Genomic DNA, 23,957 nt, shown 5'->3' on the forward strand with positions numbered 1-23,957 from the left:
AAGGAGAACAATGCAAATTAATACACAGGACAGATTCAAAACTAGAGCCCCAAGCCCAAGCTGCTTTACAGAGGTGCTTTAGGGCTATGGTGCTCATCATGTTCCACAATGCATTCTGGTAGACTATAGACATTTTCAACATTGATGACCCTGATTAACTGCTGTCCTGCACTAATTTGTTTGGCTCACAAATAAGAAAAGAAGTGACCTTTGAGTCAAAAATGATTTTCAAGAAGTAAAACATTGAGTATGAGTATACAATATTATTAATGAGTATAATATCTACATATACATAATGTATAGTAAGTAGAGCATAGTAAAAATTCACTACAATTATGAACAGTCAGTTTAATAGGGTAGAAAGAGTTGCAGGTATACACTGGAGGGCAGAGAGGTTTAGTGATGCAGCATTTTCCCCCTGTTTTCCACCACAGCCGGCGTTTCTATTGATTGCTATTTGACCTGCACCGACTCAGCAACCTCTCAACACGCACCCACCCACACACACATCCACTCACAATGACACTGCAATACACTAAAAGAACAATATTGCTGACGGAAATAGAAAAAATTATTAAAGAAGGACCGTATAGATCAAATATCTTTTATAACCATTTGAACATGAACTAATCATGGCCAGTCTGCTGTGTTCAACCCGCTCTTAGTCTGTATTTAAAAGCCATCTTCGCACACTCGCACAATGAGGTCACATCTTCCTGGACATTCAAAACAGTACTTAATGACTTGTTAGCTGTTACACAACGAATGCAGTGTGGGGCTTTTAATGAGCTAGAATTTTCCATTACATGCCTTTATGTTCTTGTAAAGATATCTCAATTATGAGGAAAGTATTTTTAGAGATTTGATTGCACCTGGGATTTGCTTAACAAACGTGAACAGGGAACTCCAACAAAACATTTATAATAATGATATTATATAAGATTATAGAATGCAAGGCATTTGAAAAGAGTTCACAAGTACTCATTATTGCCAACAATGCATGTGTTGTGTATGTGGAGGATCAAGACTAATCATCTGCATACTTACACTATATTATCATACAGCTGCACATATCCTAATTGCCATAAAATAATAAGTAGATGTGTTTTCCATCATAGCTGAAATTAGCCCCGCCCCAATACCAAATAAAGCTGCTCTTTACTTTAAACGTTGACTCAAGGTATAATACATGAACAAATGTTTGTGGATACCTGACCATAAGATTCAAACAGTTTCTGAACATCCTATTCCAAACATAGTCTTTGTTTGCTGTTTTAATAACCTCCACTTCTTTGGCAAGATGCCACTAGATTGTGGAGTGTTCTTGTGGAAATTTCTGCACCATTCCACCACAAGGGGTTTAATAAAGTCAGGTACTGATATTGGGTGAGGATCTTCAACTCCAACCCATGTAAAATATGTCTTCATGGCTTTGTGCACAGAAGGCATTGTCATGCTGGAACAGGTTTGGGTCTCCTAGTTCAAGTGAAGTGAAAATTATGTTACATCATCCAAAGACATCCTATACAAATGTGTTTATTTGATCTAAGAAAGAACCACATATGCTGGGGAAAAGTCGGGTTTCCTAATACTTTTGTCCATTTAGTATATGTGTGATCACAACAGAAAGCCTCATATCAGTTTGAGAAAGAGAAAATAAATGTGTTTTTAAGTGCTGCTAAAGTGCATCCTAAATTCTGAGGTAAGAAATATGAACAAAACACATCCAAGCTGCAATCAAATAATCGTTTAGCTACACGCAGGGGCCTGTATAAAAACACATTTAACCCCGTGTAAAAAGTTGAATGTGCTTCAAGATTCATCGTGAATAAGACCACAAAGCAACGCCCTGCTGGACAAAAGACCCGGTGTCACGCAAACCGACGCATTAATCACATGCAATTGTGTTACATTCATGTACTCCGACACTGAGCTTTACCCATGTTTGCCGACATCATCAACACGTCAGCGTCTGGATCTAAAGGCTGTAATCAGATACTCATGGCATTTCTTTCCTGTGAAAATGCCTGGGCAAGGGCCTAAAGCTGAAACACTGACTAAGATAGCTGTAAGCAAGTTACTCTACCCCCTGACGCTCCCTCTGTTTAGTCCTGGCTGCTAAGAGACAGTCTAACAAATGACCCACATTACAGAAGACCCCGTTGTCCACTCGGTCTGTCCACATGTATCCCGCCCCCTTTCAAACCTCTAAGTCTTCCCCATAACAAATGCAACTCTATCCCCATTTTAAATTAGAAAAACTTTTACTATGCAGGAGGTAGATGGGTGTGTCCTATCGTCTATAGTGACACATTGTACAATACTGTAGTATACATGAGATTAAATTTTACTGACATACTGTATACTTTGAGAAGGTGCAGCAGTGTTTCAGTTTATAATGCCTGGCAATAATAATGCCTGTTTTTAATGCCAGTTGAAACATGCTTTAATCAGTAAACAATCCTGGCTTCAGGGTCCATTAATACGAGTTTAAACAAACCTGATTTCTATGTCAACTGTTTTTAATGGGATGGAAAAAGAAAACCGTTCCTAATCAACATGTATGAAGATTGTAAGATCTGCATATATTATACTAACAATGTATTCTTGATCCAGACGTAGCATTAACACAGACACAGTTAAACCTCATACAGGCCTTACTGTTGAATCAAGTGAGATGAGAAAAGTCAACAAGAATTGTCAAAATGCTACATAGATCTACTTACAAACATCATAACACATTGAAGAGGGCACACTTTTTGTCCTTCATTCATTTGACTATGCAAAATCATTCTAATTTGAACGGCACGTTTTAACGTCCATTTTGAATTTTCGTTACAATCGCACGTAGCCTAAATTATAAAAGCTGCGTTTGATCTGAAACCAGACACAATCCAAATATGAGCATCATTTACATACAAGCTTAGTAAACGGCACTTGAGACATTATTGACTGTGAAAGAGTATGCCCCCAAATCAGGTGAATTTTCTATATGTCTTAGTACTTGTGTTATTCTTTACTCTAATTTCATAGACTAATCATATATAAAAAATTACACCTGCTATATTGTATTCTTTTAACAAAGTTTTTTTTGGATTGATGTCAAACACCTGTTTCGCTGATTTACTTTTTCCACCAAGTTTCACGTCTAGTATATGTAAACACTGTTTAACTTTTTTTATCTATGCATGAGAATGAAGATAACACTTCAATTTATTTTTCTTTCAGAGCATGACATAACCAAACAAAGATAATGATCAGAAACTCTGCTTCTAAATGATTCCTTGTCTAATAATCTGGTCAGTGAGCTACAATTTCCCCTAAAGAGAGAACACTTCCTCAACGGATACTGTAAGCATCAGGCCTCTTAGATGAAGTAGGTGACTAAATAAAGAAAAGACCACCGTTATCAATCCAACATATGCCCATTGTATTCTCAGATTAATGTTCTTGGGTGACAAAAATTTAACCCAAAGTGTTTAACTGCTGTTGTAATTCATTTACCACACTGGAGATTTAACATACTGCGAGTGCTTATTTTAGTTCCTATATCCTCCCTTGCAACTCTTGTCTGAACTCATTAACAAAGTGTTTCCCTCTCAGAACCGACACTCACCAAATGCTTTATTGTTTTTCATACCATTCTGTGTATAAACACTGTTAGACTGCTATGTGTGAAAGTCTCAGTAGAGCAGCATTTCTGAAATACACAAACCAACGAGATCACATACAAAATTTAACAAAAGCTCTTGACCTCTATATGCACAATTCAGTCTGACTGCATTGCTGCATGAATGCTCAGGTCTTTAGGTGTATTCGAAATTAGAAACAACAACCAGTTTTTGCACCATGTCACGTCAATCAGATTTGACCTGTTTTACACTGGATTAAAAATGAATAAACCTTGTGATTCCGATACAATTAGGTCCAGTGTTCTTTTGTACCATTTGACTGGTGTTATTCATGTATTAACACTTTTTTTTCCTTTTTACCAAGGTGCCTAATTCAGCCTCACTACAATAAAGGAAACAAATATATAATTATAACAAGTGCAAGAAAATAAATGTATTACTATTTTAACTGTTTATACTATAAGGTTCTATAGTTTATAAAGATTCCACATTAAGATTCTGAGTGTTTGTACATGTGTGTGTGTGTGTGTGTGTGTGTGTGTGAGAGAGAGTGTGTGTGAGTGTGTGACTAAGTGTATAAAAGGAAGAGTTGTACAAGTTCCAAAGCTCAGTGGTGTTTACAACACTTCGTAGTGACCTGGCTGACCTTCTTGTTCCACAGAACATCACAACCACCTTTCGATCGACATTTTTTAAAACATTCATTTCCTGATCCTAACCCTAAAACCTTTTACACGACTTATCTGGCAGATGAAGGGAACAGGAAATCTGGTGATGCTCAAGTGCTCCATCTTTCCTCTATTCCCATACACACCAATACAAACAAAGCATGGGTACCTGATAGCTCACAATAATGTTTTGTAGAGCCTGTGTGTGTGTGTGTGTGTGTGTGTGTATGTGTGTGTGTGAGTGAGTGAAACTCACCGAGTTTGGGATCGAACCTCCAGGCAGGAATGTGGTCATTCTCCTTCAAGCCACTATTAGCAGGGAGGGGAACGCTCACACTGATTGGTTCACTGACATGAAGCTCTGCCCCATCGCTGCCCAAAAGATGAACGCTTATAGCAGCCACAGGGGTCAGCTCAAATCTGCGGTCGCTGCCTACCAATTAGAGTAAGATAGGGAGAGGGGTGCATTAAAGAGGTAAGAAAGAGGGTGAGTGTTTGTGGGGCCTTTAATGTTTTTACATTCAGATAATGGTACATCCTCAAATGATAAATTGAAATGGTAAATAAATTCCCTGAAGACCATCAGAGAGGAACAAATGGAATGGTGAAGCTTGATATGATAGCATTTAAAAATGCATGACTTACGGTTACCCATTATGGGTCATAAATCTACATCAGACAACAAAGAGCCTTTTATTATTGTTACTATCTTTATATTTCACCAGAATGTAATTTTCAGCACAGACAATTTTAGATATGTGGCTTTAAAAAAATAAATACAAATAAACAGCAAATCTGCAATCAATATCATTCCAAGCCATCAGGATTTTCTCTGGATTGACTCTAGAGCAGAAGCGTACCAAGCAATGGCTACTACAGACTTTTATTATCCTATTAGATATGTGTCAAACTCGATGTACAATTATATCCCGCCTGCAAGATCATTTTATATAGATCTATGATTATTGTTATTAATGTACCGGCGATATGAAGCGCTTATAACACAAACTACATATCCCATAATGCAGCGCTTCAGCTGCCTTACCAAAAACTAGGCTACCTGGGAACATTCCAGCGTCAATCAAGTCGAGCGTCTGTTGATGTATTTAACCCTATTGTAAAGTTATTGTGAAGCCCCTCACAATGGCGAAGAGAAAAGTTGATTCTGAAAACAGAGCCTTTCAAAACTGATAGGAGGCTGAGTAGATGTTTACTGACACTGCTGGTAAACCCGTGTGTTTTATTTGTGGAGCGAATGTGGCTGTAATTAAGGAATTTAATCTAAGACTGCACTATGAGACAAAACATCAGGAGAAGCTGAAAAACCTGAATGCAGATAAGAAGATACAGAAAATAAAAGAGTTAAAGAAGAATCTGACATTTCAGCAGACGTTTCTCCACCAGAGCAAAGTCACAAAGTGAAGCTGCTGTGAAAGCAAGTTTTTTTGTGGCAGAGGAGAAATCAGAGCCAATTCAGCTCGGCCATTTACCGAGGGAAAGTTTCTGAAGAGCTGCATGGTGAAGGTGTGCGACGTCTTGTGTTTGACAGGAGATATTTTTATGGAGAGCAAAATATTATAAGTTATTTAATGTTTAAGTTTATTTTTTTTCAATGGCTTAAGAGCAAAGAAATCTGTTTTGATTTGTTGTTATTTTAACGTTTACTTAAAAGCACAATTTTCATTTATTTTTCAGGGATTTTTCGCAGCAGGTTCATATTTCTAACTTTTGACAGGATATATGTTTATAGAGAGCAAAATATTTTAAGTTATTTAAAGTTAAAGTTGATTTATTCTGGAATAATATTCCTGTCTTTTGATTCATATTTATGTTTTAAAAAAACATTTAGTTTTAGTGTGTTCAATAAATGTTTTTCCTGTTCGGCCCGAGATCTAAAGTGTGCTTTGAGTTTTGGCCCCCTGTGCAATTGAATTTGACACCCCTGTCCTATTAGATCCTTTTCAGCAACCTAAATGCATGCCGGCTGTTCACCAAAGCAAGGTTAGTCTTAAATACCTGTTTTACAGCAGACAATTTAAGCTTAATCGTTAATAAATAAACAAGAACGACATGAATGGACTTTGGCAAAATAAACATTCATATCCTAATAAAAAGACGCCAGTTCTAGTATGAATAGACTGCAAACAGGTGATCTACAGTATGTTGCATGTGTATCTGCTGATCTACTTTTTGTTAGCTATTTTTGTTTTGTTGGCCTGATTCGATGCACAAGACATGGAAAAAGGGCACTGTAGCGGTTCTCACGAGGCCACACCTCGGCATAATGTCACCATGGTAACCTAGAGATGATAAGAGGTCCTATTCTTCCACTTACTCCTTCCCCAGTGGGATCTCGTGTGTGTAAACACTGCGTACTTAAGCAGATGCCTTATAAATATAGGGGAATTAATGGGGATTTAAGATATTGTTAATAAAATGAGCAGTGGGTTGAGATGTATGTGTGTGTGTTTGTGTGTGTATACGCGTTACCTGAGCTGTTTGAGCCGAGGCCCTGAAGGTATGGGAATTGCTGTGTTGCCTGGCCTGAGTGTGTCACAGTGAGGAAGGCAGTCAGGTTGGTGTAGGTGACATTAGGTGGAAGTCTCAGAGCTCGTCTCTGGAACTGAACCAATGGCTGAAGCCTCGATCCTGCAAACAAAATACATGCAATACAATTCTAGATGTGTCTATATTTTTCCTTCAGAAGTCCTAGGAGACCATGCATCATAACTTTTTTTTAATTTCTTCTTTAATCTTTACATAAACATTGTTTCCTCGTGATACAGTACTTATTTTTTCTGTGCATTCACATTTACTTTGCTCAGGGACTCACCTAAACTGAAATAGTTCTGTGTCTGTCTTTGGATGGAGGCCGTCATAAAAATAGAAAATATAGCAACCCTGAATGTGTAGTTAATTTCTCATAAAGTCAAGATCACAACAAAAAGTCGTGATAACAAGAAAATGAGAAAATGAGAAAATTAGTTCATGATCACGAGATAAAGAAAAAAAATTCATGGCCTCCTATGACTTCTTTACTTTTCTTATGGAGAGGCTTATTTTAGAGACATGAAACAAGATAAGAATTAGTAAATAGTTTTGCATTAATAAAAAAAATATTTTCCAGTTAGGTTTCTCAAACAGTTTCCACAAAGTTAGAGGCAAACAATTGTATAAGATGCCTGTAGCAATAAAGACAGCAAAAATTCCATTCACTTGAACTAGCACAGACCCAAACCTGTCCCAGCCCAACAATGCCAGCTCCCTGAAGATATTCTTTACATAGGTTGGAATGAAAGATATTGATTGGTCTGAAATAGAACTTTCACTGCAACCCTAGTGAATACCTTTGGGATGAATTGGAACAGCACTCCAGGCCTCCTCACTTCACCTACATCAGGACCTGACTTCACTAAAACCCTTGTTGCAAAATTAGCACAAATCTCCACAAGCACATTCCAAATCTAGTGGAACATCTTCATAGAAGAGTGGAGGTTATTATTACACGAAATTTGGAATAAATGTGGAATAGGACGTTAAAAAAAAAGAACAGATTAATCTTCTGGTCAGATGTCTACAAACTTTTGTTTACATAGTGTATTCAATGCCAGGAATCAGTAGCCAATCATTTATGACTGTAAGACCAGACCATGTATGTGGAAGAAGGCAAATGTCTGACAAAGCACATGCTACTTTTCATCCTCCTTAGTAGCTGTTTGGTGGGTGGAAACTGGTATATGACCAAACTGGAAGCAAAAAAAATGAATGAATTAATTAAAAAAGGAATGGAGAGAGGGCGTTGGCGTTAATTTTCCTAAATATAAAACAAAAAGTCAAGTTCGGCATGCTACTTTTTAAACAAATATAAGAACTCTCTCTCTCTCTCTCTCTCTCTCAATGTCTTTATCTCTATTTTTTTAAACTACTAGGTCAGTAAATCATAAAGCCGTGGCCCTCCCGTACAACTCTGGAGAGTGCGATGATGTCATTGAGTTTCCATTGCAGGGAGTCTGCATTCCACAGACATGACAGCGAGTCGTAGCCACCCCACATATAAACATCACACTTCACACAACACGACCAGGTGCTCTTACACACTCACACTCTGTTTATCTCTTTCACAGGCTTTAGGAGACAATCCAAACTGCTCTGATGAACGATTCAGAGACTTTAAGAACCAGTGGAGTATTGACACAACATACGCTCATGCTAACACACTCACACACAGTGAGAGAGAGAGAGAGATATAGAGAGAGAGAGAGAGAGAGAGAGAGAGACCATTAGTTGTGCCATATTCAGCTCTCCATCTAACTGTCTGTCAAAGAGATCCCCAAGGAGCTCCTCTCTCATTTCCCCACCCTATTTCAGTGTTTATACCCCCTCCTCCTTTCTTTTCCCTTTCTTCAGTATTTCCCTGGGATGAGCTCAGGGTCACACACGCACGTTCACACACGCACATATATATATATTTATACAACAGCTTTGTCAGCAGTGTAACAAGATTCTCTATTGGAGAAATATATGCTAGCAAGCAGGTGTGCGAATCCAAGAAAGAGTGTGTGTGTGTGTGTGTGTGTGTAACGAGGGGAGGTGCTTCTTACTGTGCCAGAATGCTGGGGTCAAGCATCTCATAGTTGTGTGTGTGTTTGTACGATTATTGTTCCCTTATGTAAGGATAAAACTATGAAATGCAGTTCCACCCTGTGAAGTAAGCGCGTGTGTGTGTGTGTGTCAGTGTGTGTATATATACACACTTTAAGAAATAGGATTCAGGTGAAGCGGAGTAAATGAAAACAGAACCCCAAGATTTCCTAAGACACATCAAACTCATCTTATACACACACACCCACAAGCCTCCAATTAGAATAAAAGCCACACGTTTTACAGCGGACAGATGGCCACACCCCCGTCTCTTCCCCACCAGTGTCAGCTTCATTAAGACGTTCCTGCTCCCTTGAGAAACATTTGTTTGTGTGTGTGTATTTGTGTGTGTGTGTCCATGCTCACTGTAGCCACAGATTCCTGTTATGTTGTTGGAGCCCACTGGCATGCTGCATAGTCTGAGATCTTTTTCTGCTCACCACGGTTGTAAAGAGTGGTGAGAGCGATTTCTGATGATAAATAAAATTAAGTCATGTTCGATACTGCGTAATGAGGTCTGACGTTTGAAATGAAAAGATGGAGCATTGATTAGGAAGTGTCACACACACACACACACACACACACACACACACACACACACACACACAACAACACACTCACACATTTTTTTTACCTTGGTATCCAGAGATGATTTGAACCTCGTCCTCATATACCATTAAAGTTGCAGCTCTCTCAGGAAGCAGATTCAGGCTCAGTGATGAGAAGACTATACACACACACACACACACACACACACACACACAGAGTCATGTTAGTCATTACTTGATCAGGATTCATCCCTCCCCCATGCACAGTGACACATTATCCCATTTGTTCATGTTCACCCCCACCAATAATCAAAATGAAAGTCTGAATGAAACTACAATGAGGTTTGCTGTAACAGAACTTGAATATATATATATATATATATATATATATATATATATATATATATATATATATATATATATATATATAAATAAATAAAACATTTCAGGGTGTTATCAGGAACCCTGCTCTGTATCCAGGGCGATCACTACATCGCTGATTAGTTTCTGAGTGTTTTATTCCTTTTATACCACATTGATTTCCAAACACTGACAATTCACTTACTAACCAACATTTAGTGGTAGACAGTAACAAGTAAATGTAATTCGTTAATGTACTTAAGTAGTTTTTTCGCATATCTGTACTAGGAAGTATTTCCATTTGGGGAGACTTTTACTTAAACTTTACTACATTTCATATCAAATATTTACTCAAGTACATTTTGTAAAATCAGTCGTTCCTTTTTATTATTTTTATTATCATTATTATGAGTGAATACAAACTTAACTAGTCAACCAAGCAGCAAGCCACCAATCAGGGTAGAGCTCTGTTTTGTACTTGTTTTAAGTAAATGTTTAAAGGGAGCACATTAACTTTTACTGGAGTCATATTTTACTTAGTGTATCTCTACTCTTACCCAAGTACACAGTTTGTGTACTTAATCCACCACTGCAATGTCATACTTTATTTATCCATTTCTAGCTACATTTAACAAATTTAAACTGTACCCCACCATATCCTACCTCCCTTTATTACCCTTGTAAGCCAGGTGGTCCAAAGCCTTAACGTTTATCACTGCAAAACCTCTAAACAGCTTAATCTCATTAATAGGATCTGAGCGAAAGAAGGAACAAGAACATCCAATCTAAGCAAATTAAATCATACCGGGAAGCCTGGATGGTCTCCAAGGGGCGGAGTTAGGGACATAGCCTCGCTTGGTAGCTGTGATGACTAGCAGCTCACCCAGGCGATACGGAAACCTGATGAAAATGTTGCCGTCACTGCCGGAAGTCTCCCGAGCAACGGTGGTGTGATTAGCAAAGACCTCCACATTTGCATCCGAGAGCGGCTGGTGAGTGCTGGCGTCACTCAGGTGGACCTTCAAAGCCACTTCTGCACAAAAACACAAAAATGTCGGTACTATCCAGCTTGAACCATCGCATGAGGTCATGTGACATGATACAGAAACATCATAATTCTGTTCAGAATTTCTGGATAAATTTCAAAATAAATCTTCCTCTGCCAATATTTTTATACATTAAAAACTTGAAAAAATATTAACTACATAGAATGCGCTCCTCTCTTCAAACTGCTTTGAAATAAACAACACAATCCACCGACGTTTTCTTCATTTCTCGAGAGGCCACAGAAGGAAAAGCACCAATGGTCATAGAGATAGCCCCATCCATTTCCTGTTTATTAGCCAATAGCAACATGCAGTGAGAACAATGGGCTGCTTTTCCTTCCTCTAGAAATTCCCAAGTTTATTTTTTATTTTTTGAACCAATGATGAAAGCACACTTCCTGTAAAAGTCTAAACTTCTCACAAAATTGGACTGGTTCCTAAAAGCCTGGAAAACCATTTGATTGAGGTACAGATTTTTTTCCACAAAAGCTGTTTAAATGGATAGTTTATTTACATAATCTGTAAGAGCCAGTGTGGATTTACTCCTGCTCTATCATGGATGATTATATTGTATTTCTCTGATTTAGAGATATAGATATATATAATCTATATAGGCAGTGAAAAAACTATTGGTGACGTTCACGGTCAATGTGTGCTCTGAGGTTACTTTGCTGCTACAACAAATAGCTCAAATCCCTAAACTACTCTTTCTTTAAAAAGTTTCTTCCATTGTCAGTATCCACCACACTATCATTTAAAGCTGAAAGTAAGGAAACTGCAGTGACTGTGCAGCACTGCATACCCTAAAATAGACAGTTGTTTGGTTTAGTTGTGGTCACTGCTGCCACTTTATTCTGTGAGAACCATGTGAAAGCCATTGTGTGGGATATATTTAGAAACATGCCTGGAGTGGCAGCCATAGGGTTTTCAGAGCAGTCTGCCATATGGACAAAACGAAGTTGCTGTAGTATAATTTGGGTCAAATACAGAGAAAGGGGATCTTGCAAATTTTGGAAATTCATCGCTGGACACAAAAGGAGGAAAAACCACTAGAGAAAGGATTTTGATTGAGTAAAAGAAATGAAAGGGAAGACACTGACGGTGCAATTGTCACTATCTAGCAGGAGACATGTTATTTTATTTTTCTCACACAGTTCAGCTGCAATTTACTTACCAAAAGCACAGTTTGGGAAATTGTCGTTTACAACTTTTTTCCCCACCCCATATATATATATATATACACTTGAGCAGAATTTGAAAACCAAGGACCTGGCAACACATAGCACTAGAATACCACTAGTCAGATATCCCCAATTGCATGCTGCTGGAGCAATAAGAGTTAAAGTTTACCCAACACATGCACTTGTGTGTTGTTTATACTTATGCTCTAGTTTTAATAAATCATGTAGTATATATATACAATCTAAAGGGACAACTCAATGATAAGAATTTGTGGTATGGTGGATGCTTTATATAATCTAAACCTATTAATACATGTATTTGTGTTGTTATTTTAAAAATACATACATATAAAATTGTTCACATGGTGATGTATAGTGTAATGAGTCTCCAGTGGCAGCATTTTGTAATAGTCAGGAGGTTTCCACCATTGGAGAGTCTTCCAAAAAGATCACTTAGCACTTTCCAGTTTTTCTGTAACATGCCAAGCCGCCATTTTGTCCTATTTTTATATTCTCTAATAAGAGATTATTGAGTAAATGACTGCTTATTTCTGCATTTGATGCAAGTAAGAACAGGAATCGTTTCTCCTCACACATTGAGTAAGAGAAATAGAACACCATGAAATCTTTTATTCCAAAAGGAATGAATGGATTTTGGTTGATGTCCGCCTCTAACGTCTTCACCTTGAATATGTGCACCACTGTAAGAGTAGAACATGACGGGACAAATACACTGAAAACAAGCCTCGAACACAATACTGGGACATTTGTTTATATATAAACTGATATCACTTTACTACTGCTAGCAACCAGTTGGGCAACACACACATGACCAGACATGCACCTGTGTTCTTTTGCAAACGCAGGTGCAGGACAGGTGGATTATTGTTTTTGTTGTGCTGAAAGAATGAGTGTGTGTTTCTCAGAACACCAGCTCTGCCCCAAGTCTACCCTGAACAGAAATAGCCTAATAATGCCGACGCAGACACTACATTTCGATGCGTCAGGGCTCCGTGCTGATCTGCAACCTGGCTTTAAAGTTGCTTTACATCATCGATCATCTCTCGCTCTCTCTCTCTATTGTAGGACCTTTATCTGTAATGCACCTGATCTGTTAATCCAGAGTCGAGATCAAAGCAGCAATGGCTCGTTTGTTTCAACAAGGTCAGTGATGGAAAAAGATTCAAAGAGGATATTTTGAATCTAAACAATTTATTATGACGGATTAAAAGACCGTAAAAACAAATATGCTAATTGTGAAAATGTCCACCAAGGGCCTATAACAAATAATTACATTCGTTTTTATAAAACATACCAAATTGGATGGATGTATGGATGATAAAACTGGAGGAATAAATTAATTATTAAATTGGATGGCTATATGGATGAATAGATAGATGGATAGCTGCAGGAATGAATAGATTATAAAAATAGATAGATGAATGGATTGGTGGATGATAAACCTGGAAGGCTATATGGATGGATGGATGAAAAAATAAACCATTAACATCAACAGTTAAATTGGTGCATCCTGCCCTGATTATGGTTGAATTATGGAAGGATAAATGGATAGATGAATGGATTAAAAAAACTGGATGGATGAACAGATGAATGGATAATACAACTAGATGAATGGATGTACAAATGATAAATCTGGATAGATCGATGAATGGTAAATGGACTGAAAAATAAATTATAAAAATCTGCAGATTGATTAGTGTGTCCTGTTTTGACTATGTATACCAGAACCTATTCCTGGAGTCATGACTCAGTGTGGTGTGTACATGCAAGCACCCTACATAAAACTGGGCTTAGCCCATAATACAGATGTAGAGCCTAGTTTTGGGCTCACTACCTGAAAAAAAAGCCTTGGGGGTCAGGTCCAATGCCAGTCAGGCAGATGTTATTGACCATCTTAAACAGACTTAACCTTTGAAATGGAGTTCAGAAACATGAAATGTCTGGGAAAGGACATGACATAGCTGGCCTGAAATCCATGCATAGTACAAGCTCTTATACTAAACCTCTTGATATTTATCCTACTCTCAACTTCCCACAGGAGATATGCCAAAGGCAGTGTGGGAATACTCACCACTCCCAAGCTGAGAGCCTAGCATTTGAAGCTTTTTCCAGTGGATGAGAAGGTTGCCTCAATATGGTTTCATGTCTCAGGGAGGAACACAGTGTTTGTGCTTATGCACCATATAGCTTTTCGAAGTATTCAGAAATCTTGGAGAAGACCCCCCAGGCTACTGATTTCCATGTTTATACTAAACAGATGAGCAAGATGAAGAAATAAAGTGAATAATATATGCAAAATAAAAAATAAAAAAAGAAAGTGCATTATGAATAACAATAATTATTATAAAGGGGTCAAGAGTGCAACGTGCACACAAAATAAAAGCCCAAAAATTGTACATTTTCCTTATCCATAACAGAAAGATAAGTATACTATGAATGTCAAACATTTCCTCTAGCTTTCATAACACTGAGAAGAAATTTTAAAATTATTCCTCCCTGTTCATCCAGACTTCACACATGTCTCACCAGAGAAATTGTCACTTTGCAAACTACTCTGTTGTTCATTTAGTTTGTCCTTTAGTCCCTTTATATTCCATATACACCACTACTCTGATTTTCTCCCAAAAACAAACAAACCGCGATGCTTCCACCACCATGTTTCACAACCGTTCAAGGGTTACTGGAAATAATTATTAATACAAAAATCATGAGCCAAAATAAAACTAAGGTTCAGACTCATAAACAGACGTCAGCCTCTTTCAGCACAGCATGGTGTGTCTGGAAAGCAAACGTTCCTATAAACTGCAAGCGGTTAATGTGGAAAATACCGAGAGATGCAGGTGGGAGAGATAATATTAACATACAAGAAGGAAAAGAATGATTTCTGCTGACTTCCAGAGATTTATCAGCATATTCACACAATGATACAAAAGAACGACCTGCCTGTTCTGTTTAATTTGTGCTCTTTATTAAATAATAATAATAATTTCTAGCCATTGAAAGCACATGGCATGTGTTGAATTTACATTAAAAGAAAATATTTTTTTAAATGACCTGAAAACACACACTTACTATCAGGAGTATCTTAGGACTTTGCTGACTTATTTAATAATAATCGTGTATTAAACCAGAAAAGTCTCAAAAGTTGTGTACTTCAAGAATCTTTTCCAATAAACATTCAGTTGTGTTCATGCCGTAGGCTGCAACCATTTATATATTTATTCAAGCCTTTTGTCAATAGGTTTTCCTCAGGCCAAGAAGCAGATCTGGAGGGATCATGGGTAGTGTTTTTGGTGAGCTGGGATGTCCGAATGTTGTTTCCCAACTGTCACACTTCATTCAGGTTTTTTGATGGTGGTGAGGTTGGCTGTCTCTTATCCCAGAGATCCCTCATGTCTGTGTAAGCTTCTGGCTCTCCATTTTAGTTAAGCTGCAATAGCAAGTTCTGTCAGACTTGTACCCTAATCGCATTGTACAGTGTCTTTAACTACTGTGCAACTATAATGCTACATAATAATCCTTATTCCCCCCCCCGGTCATCCCTCTAATCCTCTTTTCTCTCTCTTGTGTTAGACATGCTCCTGAAGTACCAGTAATCATGTTCCTTTCTTCTTTTTGGATCTGCCTGATTCAACCTTACACCCTACCTGTGGTTGGCGTGCTCTTCAACTGGAGACCACTCTGAACAACTAAGAGTGGTTCAACATAAACAACCTAAAGATCCATGAAATTAATGAGCAATTCGAGACTTATGAGAATGGATTTGGACTCTAATTAATATAAAATAGTCTGCTACAATGGCTTAGAAATAAAATTTCTATAAACTGTTTTGCATTTAATTATTTATAGTGTTTATGGTGAACTATTCATTTTTGCCAAAATAAAATCAATAATTCTGTTTAAAATATTTTTGTCTATATTAAATACTTTGAAATTCAAGACTTCATATCATGATTATTAAGATTAAGGACATGGTTCATCATAAAATTGGTCTAGCTTTAGCTTTTTTTATGTAACGTCTGTCATTGTTACACTGAGACGTATTGTGTTGCTCACTTTCCTTTCAAATACCTTGAGTGCTGCTGCCAACCGGACAGATGACAGATGTATTGTTTTTTCCTCAGCAGGAGAGCATTAAATCCCTGCACACAATGACCCAGTGTAGCTCTTTCCTGTGAAACTCCATTCTCTAGTTTCCTGCAGAAACATCTTCAATCTTAAATGCCTCTTTACTTTTTTTTATTATTTGTCTCACCTTGGAAATCCCCTCCCTATAGCTCTCTTCCAGCCTCCTTTTAAATACTATGCGACTTCCTAAGATACCACACAAAATGTTTAGAACAGGATGGCACAAAAAGGCAAGCCAAAAAAACAAGCAAGGTTTTGTGGTTGCCAGGAAGCAAGTGACAATGCAAAATGTAATTAATAAAACCCTTTAGGTGTTTTGTTATTGTGCAGAGAAATAAAAGTCTTTTTTTTTTCTTCAAAATGTTCAGTTACTGCTTTAGCTTTGAGGAACATAAATAATAATAATAATAATAATAATAATAATAAAATTAATAAGTGTAAAAAATGTAAGTGCTCAATTAATGAAATCTTGAAATACGAACTACTGTATTCAGTTAAATAAGTTCGCTAGCCATGCCAGACACCCAAGTATGTAACATCTGTACAGATACAGATAATAGATTTTTTAAGACAACAAACACAAATAAAATAATTTATCATCCTTTAGCAAATAATTCGATTACTCCAGCTTTGTCCCCCACCCCCCAGAGAACCATCACAATTTTGTCCTGATCCATATCAAGCTTTTTCTAATAATCGAGAAACTAATACAATTTGCACTGTGAATAGACCATATTCAGGTGGTCTTGAACTCAAGATAATCAGGCAAAAAACAGCTACATGCAAGAACAACTGCAGCACATACTAAGAATACTGAGATGGCAAACTTATTTGTAAAAAATGAAGGTACCATTTTTTACAAATAACGTTTAACCCTACTATTCCCAGAAAGCAGCATCCCTACAATTAGCGTTTGAGAGCTCAATCTACAGTTAAACACAACCCAAGATGCAAACTTCAACAGGCACAAACACAAATGACTACACTGTTCAGCCCACCAGGCTGACACGAGTCACCTAATATCCCACTCAATTCACTCAGGAGTAAGAACAATGCTTTATTTGATACAAGGCCAGACAAATGTGTTTCGAACGTTACATCTTAACTAGGTTTATGTAAAAAAACCAAGGCCCAGCACTGCAAAGCTTCCACTGGTTGACCCTTGAGCAAGATTTTAAACCTCAACTGCTCTTAAAATCAATGATATAAGGCCAGAATTCACTCCCAGTTATCAGATAATTAAAAAGCATTTAGGTAGAATAGTGATAGAGTGATTGAACTGGTCACATGACTCTGGAGTGCCTGTACCATTAAAAAAAAAACATTTACATTTATAGCAATTGGGAAACACCCTTATCCAGAGTATAATATGACCTGTATAATGTATAATATGCAACAGTAAAAGTCTCTCTCTCTCTCTTTCAAACTCTTCTGTGAAACTATCTATAGAAATGAGAGAGCTAGTAAATAATCCAGCATGATTGACTGCAGACTGGCGCCATAATATAATGATTGAGACTTTGTGTCTTGATGTAGTCTGCAACTGAAACACATCACAGAACCAAGCAGACTAACGTTCTAATCAGTCATAAAAACACATCACATGACTACCAGATCCCTGTTTATGCTTCTAAACCAGACTCTCTGACTAGCTGCAGTCTGACCTTTATTTTATAAGAAAATGTATGAGAAAAAAAAAAAGAAATACTGCTGAAAAAACTGATACCAAACACCAAACAGAAGAAAACTTTCATCAGTGTTTTCCTTTGCCCTGTGATACAGCGGGAGTAGCAGTTCAAAAAATATATTTTTGGCTGGCATCATGTATCCGATTTACACATTAGCCCAGCTATGATAGGATAAGCTACAAGAGAAATATTAAAAATATTGGTAAACCTGCTAAAATATTATTTTGTGTGTGTGTGTAATACAAAACAGTAAGTTAAACTAAATTATTTAATATCTAAACTGACTAGCATAGCAAAGTTGTAAACATATACTAATGCTCTTAGCTCATGCTAACAATTTTTCATTGGCTTTGTACATGTACCTTGCACAATGACAATAAAGTTGAATCTAATCTAATCTAATCTAATTTCCTGCTTGGCTCAGGTGGTTATATCATCATCATCATCATTATTATTATTAATATAATTATAAAATAATTATTAAACAATAAAAATGTTTTTTTATTATATTTAATTTATTTATTTATTGGGATCCTAAAAAGCAAGATTACTGACAATAGTGTGTGTGTGTGTGTGTGTGTGTGTGTGTGTGTGTGCAAAGCTCTAAGCATATTATTGACATGCCCCTGTGTTTTTAGGTCATCCTACTGCTGACATTCAAACCTACATGAGATATGAGATGAGCATTACTTAGTCCAATCTATGTCTCACCAAGCTCCATCAGACAAACCTCTGTACCACAGCTGGACACGGATCCATTTACTTAATCCTTATGTGTGTGTGTGTGGAAATCATATTTCTAGTGAACTAAACCCGCCCTGAGGACATATCAGTGACCTGGTTGCAGTTCTGGGTTGTAAATGTGGATCTGTGCTTTTAAACAAACACAAACTAAGTAGGAATCTTTTTTCCCCTAACATGCTGTTAAGCAAGGTCAAAGAAAGTGTTCAGGTACAATCCATTTCCCTTTTAAATAGACTTTTTTTCAAAAAAAGGCATGCAATCAGTCCTATGCTTGTATTATGTTGTTTGTAATGTGATTGGTATGACATATTTGGTAGAACCTACATATATTTTGGTATAAACGCACAGTGAAACCTGTAAAAGCACTGCAACGCAGTTCATATAAACACTAAAACCAGAGCATCTATTTATTCCCGAGTCTGTACATCATTTACCTTGAGAACATGATCCTGTGTCCAATACTGACATAAAAGTTTCAGGACAGCATTGAAGGCATGCGGGTCCCATTCTGAGGCTTTAAATTTCTCAAAAGCTCAGCAGTATTGATCAGCTTCAACTTCAAGTACAGACAGTCAAGGTTGCACAAGGTTATTGTGTGTGAGAGTGTGTATAAAACTTTCCAGACAAGTTAAAGACTGGTTGATAACCAACTCTTTTAAAAGTTCATAGTTTGAACTTTCGACCTCTCTGAACCCTGTCTTTTTGTTTCCACAATTGCTGTTTGTCTGTCAAATCATTTCATCGCTTCCCAGGAACCCCAACGCAGTACAAAAACAGCCTGCTCTACAACCAAAGACGACCTGAAAGTCCCAATGATGTCAAAACTGAATCTCTCACTATTATGTGATCTGGAACTTAGTGTGATTCAAAACGATGACTACAGTCTTCTTCCTAACACAACTGCACAACTGAGATCACAATATTTCTGAAAGAACATAACCCATAATAGTAACTGAGGATGTCTACACTATTTTGGATACATTTTAAAACAACATTTCAATTGTTTCCTAAAAGTTGCTCATCCACACTGCAACATCTGAAAACACCGTCCCTGTACTGCACATGAGCAAAATCTAAGACGCTTTGAGCTGCAACATTTCTGTTCCATTTTCGTTTTTGAAAGACACGTAAAAATGTCAAATTGATCCACCTACGACCACTTGAACAGATCTGCCAAATCATGATTCCCAATTATACACCAATAATTGAAGTTATATGCAAGAAATAGATGAATCACACAACCCTAATGCAGAGCCACGTGCAAATGAGCACCACTTTTTGAGGTTGTATCTCACGTGTTGTTCTGTACCACATAAAACAAGCAGGCCTACATGTCTGGCTTTCCTTTCTTGCAAAAAAAAAAAGAAAAAAAAGAAACGACTTTTCCAGATGTGAGGCAGGCAGCCGACTTGCTCCTCCACCCTACAAATAGAGAGTCCTGAGAGCATGTAACTGTGGACGAGGGAAAGTTGCTCAGGAAGGACTGAATGACACGAGCACAGTCTTTCATTTACTGCTGCGGTTGTTTGTTTTGCTGTGAAGAGAGAAGATTTCCTCCCTTGAAAGCCTGTTTTGGTTTTAACCTGACTCATCTGACTGTGCAGAAAATTCATAGGAAAACCGGCAGTTCTTTTAAAAGTAGTAAAAGACTTCCAAAGCACGTTGTTTGAGATAAAATGGGGGAAGCATGTTTTCCAGACTTCATTAAACATTCTTATTAAACATCCAGTCAGAAGTGATGTCATCAGTGATGTATCCTGGGGTCACTGGGTGTTTCAACTTTAAATATTGGAGTTTTTAGAAGCTTAAAAACATTTGTGGTGAAACGAGGCACTTTGTGACTATACACAAGACTAACGAAGGACGCACACTAGGGGTGTAATGGTTCACAAAATTCACGGTTCTGTACGTACCTCGGTTTTTAAGTCACAGTTCGGTTCAATTTCGGTACAGTTAGGTAGATTTTTGAACAAAAATGAATGAACAAAAGTTTGAGCAATTTTTAATGGTTTATAGTTACATTTAAACGTGGGACAATTGAATTTGCACCTAAAGAGACATTACCTCAGCAAACTCGTTTGTACCATCTATAAAAATAAATAAATGAATAAAAAAAAAATAGTAAACAAAATTCTGTCCTGAAGACTTCACCATGGTGGAAATCTAAGAGGAAGTGCTGCAGTAAAAGCGTCGCCGCATTAACGATTAAACATGTTCTATTGTTGGTTAACAAGAATTTAAAGATCTGCTTATTATTAATCCTAGTCTATATGCAGCATTTTACTACAGAAACAAGTACCAATTAAAACTCACGTTACTATAAACCATCAATCATTTATTATATAGACAACTCATTTGCACCAAAACAAATGTTCTGTACTGGTCAGTGCTGCGGTGTCACTTTTCTACCGTCTCACCATCTTATGTTGTCCTTTGCACTAAATGTAAAACACCTACGCACACTTTACGTTGTGTCCTGGTGATTTTTTTTTTTTTGCGTGTAGCTCTGTGTTTTGGTTCTGTTTTCTTATGTAGCACCTACGTCGTGGGGTCGAGAGATGTTTTTCGTTTCAATGTGTACTCTACTGTATATGGTTAGAACAGAGATAGAAAAAATAATGAAGAACAAATACTCATTACATTTTTTATTACACAAATATCTGTACTTTCTACTTCTTAAATTTTTTAAACCAGACTCGTTACTTTAGTTTTAATCGTAATCGTTTCAAATTTCTTGATATGATCAATATTATTTCTTCTCATTGCGTTTTCAGCCCATCAACCAATTTCTTGTCATTGTGCGACTTTATCAATCTACCACTGGTGTATCATTTCCAGGCTATCACCCACCACAGACGTAGGCTAGTTTACAAAGATAACAATGAGCAAGAAGGTAACAAGGTGTATGGCTAACGTGGATGAGACGGAGGGAGTCAGCGATGTAAACATGACTGAGAACAGAGACATCACCCGATCATCATCATCATCTTTTCTCTGCTTGTGTTCTATATAGTGGTTGTTCAGCCTGGATGCATTAATTGAATACAATTTTTTTTAATTATTTTATATTAATATATTGATATGATGTGATGTCCAGTTGCACTAAAACGGTTAACAGTAAAGGAGTGATTTTTTGCCATTTTAGATTAAAAAAAAAATAAATCTAATCCCAGAATACAAATGTGTATGAAATTATTGTATCGAAATGTCTCCCCCTGACTTTCTATATAAAAAACAGTCATGCTGCAGTTGTCCTCAGGGGGCGGGGCATGAAGAGCAGTTGCCGCCAGGAGGCGTGGTCAATTTTTTTGGGGGGGATTCTATGAACGGCAATTCATATGAATCAAAAAATCACACCGAGGTTGCCAGATTGATTCAGTTGTCATTTCTGTAATTATGCATCTAAATTACACACGCTCATTAAACGGAATTAGTTTTATTTTTATAAATTGTATTAAATTATAGACTGCTTTTGCGTGCATATATTGCAACCTTGAAGCGTCTCGCTATAATAAATGGAAACCCCCCAAAAAATGAAATCTGGCAACCCGAAACGTCGGGACAATCTGAAGCAACTTAGATATTGATCGTGTATTGATTTTTCCCTCATTGATTAGATTGATTGGATGACTGGTTCCACTTGGAGTAAGTAAATTGGGGTGGGAAAGCTCTCTAAAAGGGTACCAAAGTGAGAGAAAGGCAGGAAAATTGAAATGAATTGGTGGGCTGTGGATAGTACATGCCTGGGAATAAGAGGGGGAGGGGAACATCCCAGTATTCACATAAATCTAACCTAAATTTGACTTATCTGATTTATAAAAGTATTAAATGTATGTAATATTAAACGTATAATAACATGACTTTTTAACCTATTTACACCTCCTGTAGTGTAGGTCCACATAAAGCCCAAGCATCCAGTGTTACCATGTGAGATTTTTTTTTGTATTTGTTGTTGTTTTTTACGTTTATTTAAAAATAAGAAATAATCACCCAATAGATGGATCTTATATCAATATAATCAATATGGGTAATTTCTGGCCTAAATCACGACACACGAATGATACCATAGATCATGAATTGGTTATTATGTATCCATATTTGTTGTACTTTGTTTGAATACAAACATCAAACCAAAGCATTTCTGCCCCAATCATGAATCTGTGATACATTAGTTGCAAACTGTTTATTAAATTAAACAGCTCATCATATTAGAAAACAATAAAAACATACTATCAATATATTGTTATATATAAACTAGGGATAAGAAGATTGAATGGTAGAGCAATGACAGGACAGTCAGATGATAGAAGAGCACCTAAGCAATATGTTCAAACAAAAAACAAAAAACTTTTGGAAACAATAATTGTGGAACCTGGTTGTTTTTAAGTGGAAATAGTTGTTGAATATGGTGTTCGTTTTGCTGGTGTTAGGAGCTGACAGTATATTAGCAAAGCGAGCTAGCATTGTTGCTGGGATTAGCCCACCCGCAGAGGGAATCCCGGGCACCTCTCATCCACTATCTCATCCTTACCTCGCTCACAGACCAAAACTTTCCCTTTCCTCCTGCAAAATAACCCCTTTAATACACGTACCCTTGGAGTCGCTATCTTCTCTGAAGGCTTCTGTTACCGCTTTCCAGATATTGCATCCCAAAAGACAGAGCACAATCACGGCGGATCTGCTGATCTCCGAGCAGCGCATTATGGAAACTCGTCGCAAATAAAAAGAGCGAAAAAACGAAATCTCTTGAAACAGATCGCGGTTTCTACTGCAGAAAACATCCGCTCAGGTTGCTGCTGTCATCCATCGTTTAGGACGGTTTTTGGATCCCTGCTCAGATGCTGCAGATCAAAAAATCAGCCGACATCCTGAAGCTGTTGATCCCACACGAGACGTCCTGGTTTTAAAAATGCCCAAAGATTCAAGGGAGGGTAAGAGCGCCACCAGATTTAACCCTTTCTTTTCCTCGCCTTTCCTCTAGGACACATCAACCAGGAAGACTAGAGCAGACACTCTTATTGGGTTGTTTTTAGGGGGAGGAAACCTCGATCTTATATCCCTACATTTCTAGATTGCAGTTTTCACATTGATCAGCCATAACATTAAGTCAAGTCAAGTTTATTTCTATAGCGCTTTTCACAACAGACATTGTCTCAAAGCAGCTTTACAGAAATCAACAGTTAAGGTGAATGGTGCATTTATTTCTGATGAGCAGCCTGGCGACTGTGGCAAGGAAAAACTCCCTTAGATGTTATGAGAAAGAAACCAGACTCAAAAGGGGAACCCATTCTCATTTGGGT

The 23,957-nt window shown here is 37.4% G+C and overlaps 1 protein-coding gene across 2 annotated transcripts in view; it reads right to left on the reverse strand.

Moving 5' to 3' along the window:
- The window catches only part of fam171a1 (family with sequence similarity 171 member A1), a 28,816-nt gene extending 5,193 nt beyond the window's left edge, over window positions 1-23,623 (reverse strand). Inside the window, exons 1-5 of one of the 2 annotated variants that reach the window (XM_046833467.1) lie at window positions 23,250-23,623; window positions 10,655-10,882; window positions 9,576-9,668; window positions 6,791-6,949; window positions 4,557-4,733 (exon numbers count right to left, since the gene is read on the reverse strand). In XM_046833467.1, the coding sequence (XP_046689423.1) occupies window positions 4,557-4,733; window positions 6,791-6,949; window positions 9,576-9,668; window positions 10,655-10,882; window positions 23,250-23,358 (766 nt within the window). In that variant the 5' untranslated portion in view covers window positions 23,359-23,623. Of the gene's footprint in view, window positions 1-4,556; window positions 4,734-6,790; window positions 6,950-9,575; window positions 9,669-10,654; window positions 10,883-11,054; window positions 11,142-23,249 lie in introns of those variants that run through there. The other variant, XM_046833468.1, reaches the window with a different exon arrangement.
- Between the last annotated feature and the right edge of the window lie 334 nt (window positions 23,624-23,957).

Source organism: Silurus meridionalis, chromosome 21 (assembly GCF_014805685.1).
Source record: "Silurus meridionalis isolate SWU-2019-XX chromosome 21, ASM1480568v1, whole genome shotgun sequence".
Lineage (NCBI taxonomy): Eukaryota > Metazoa > Chordata > Actinopteri > Siluriformes > Siluridae > Silurus > Silurus meridionalis.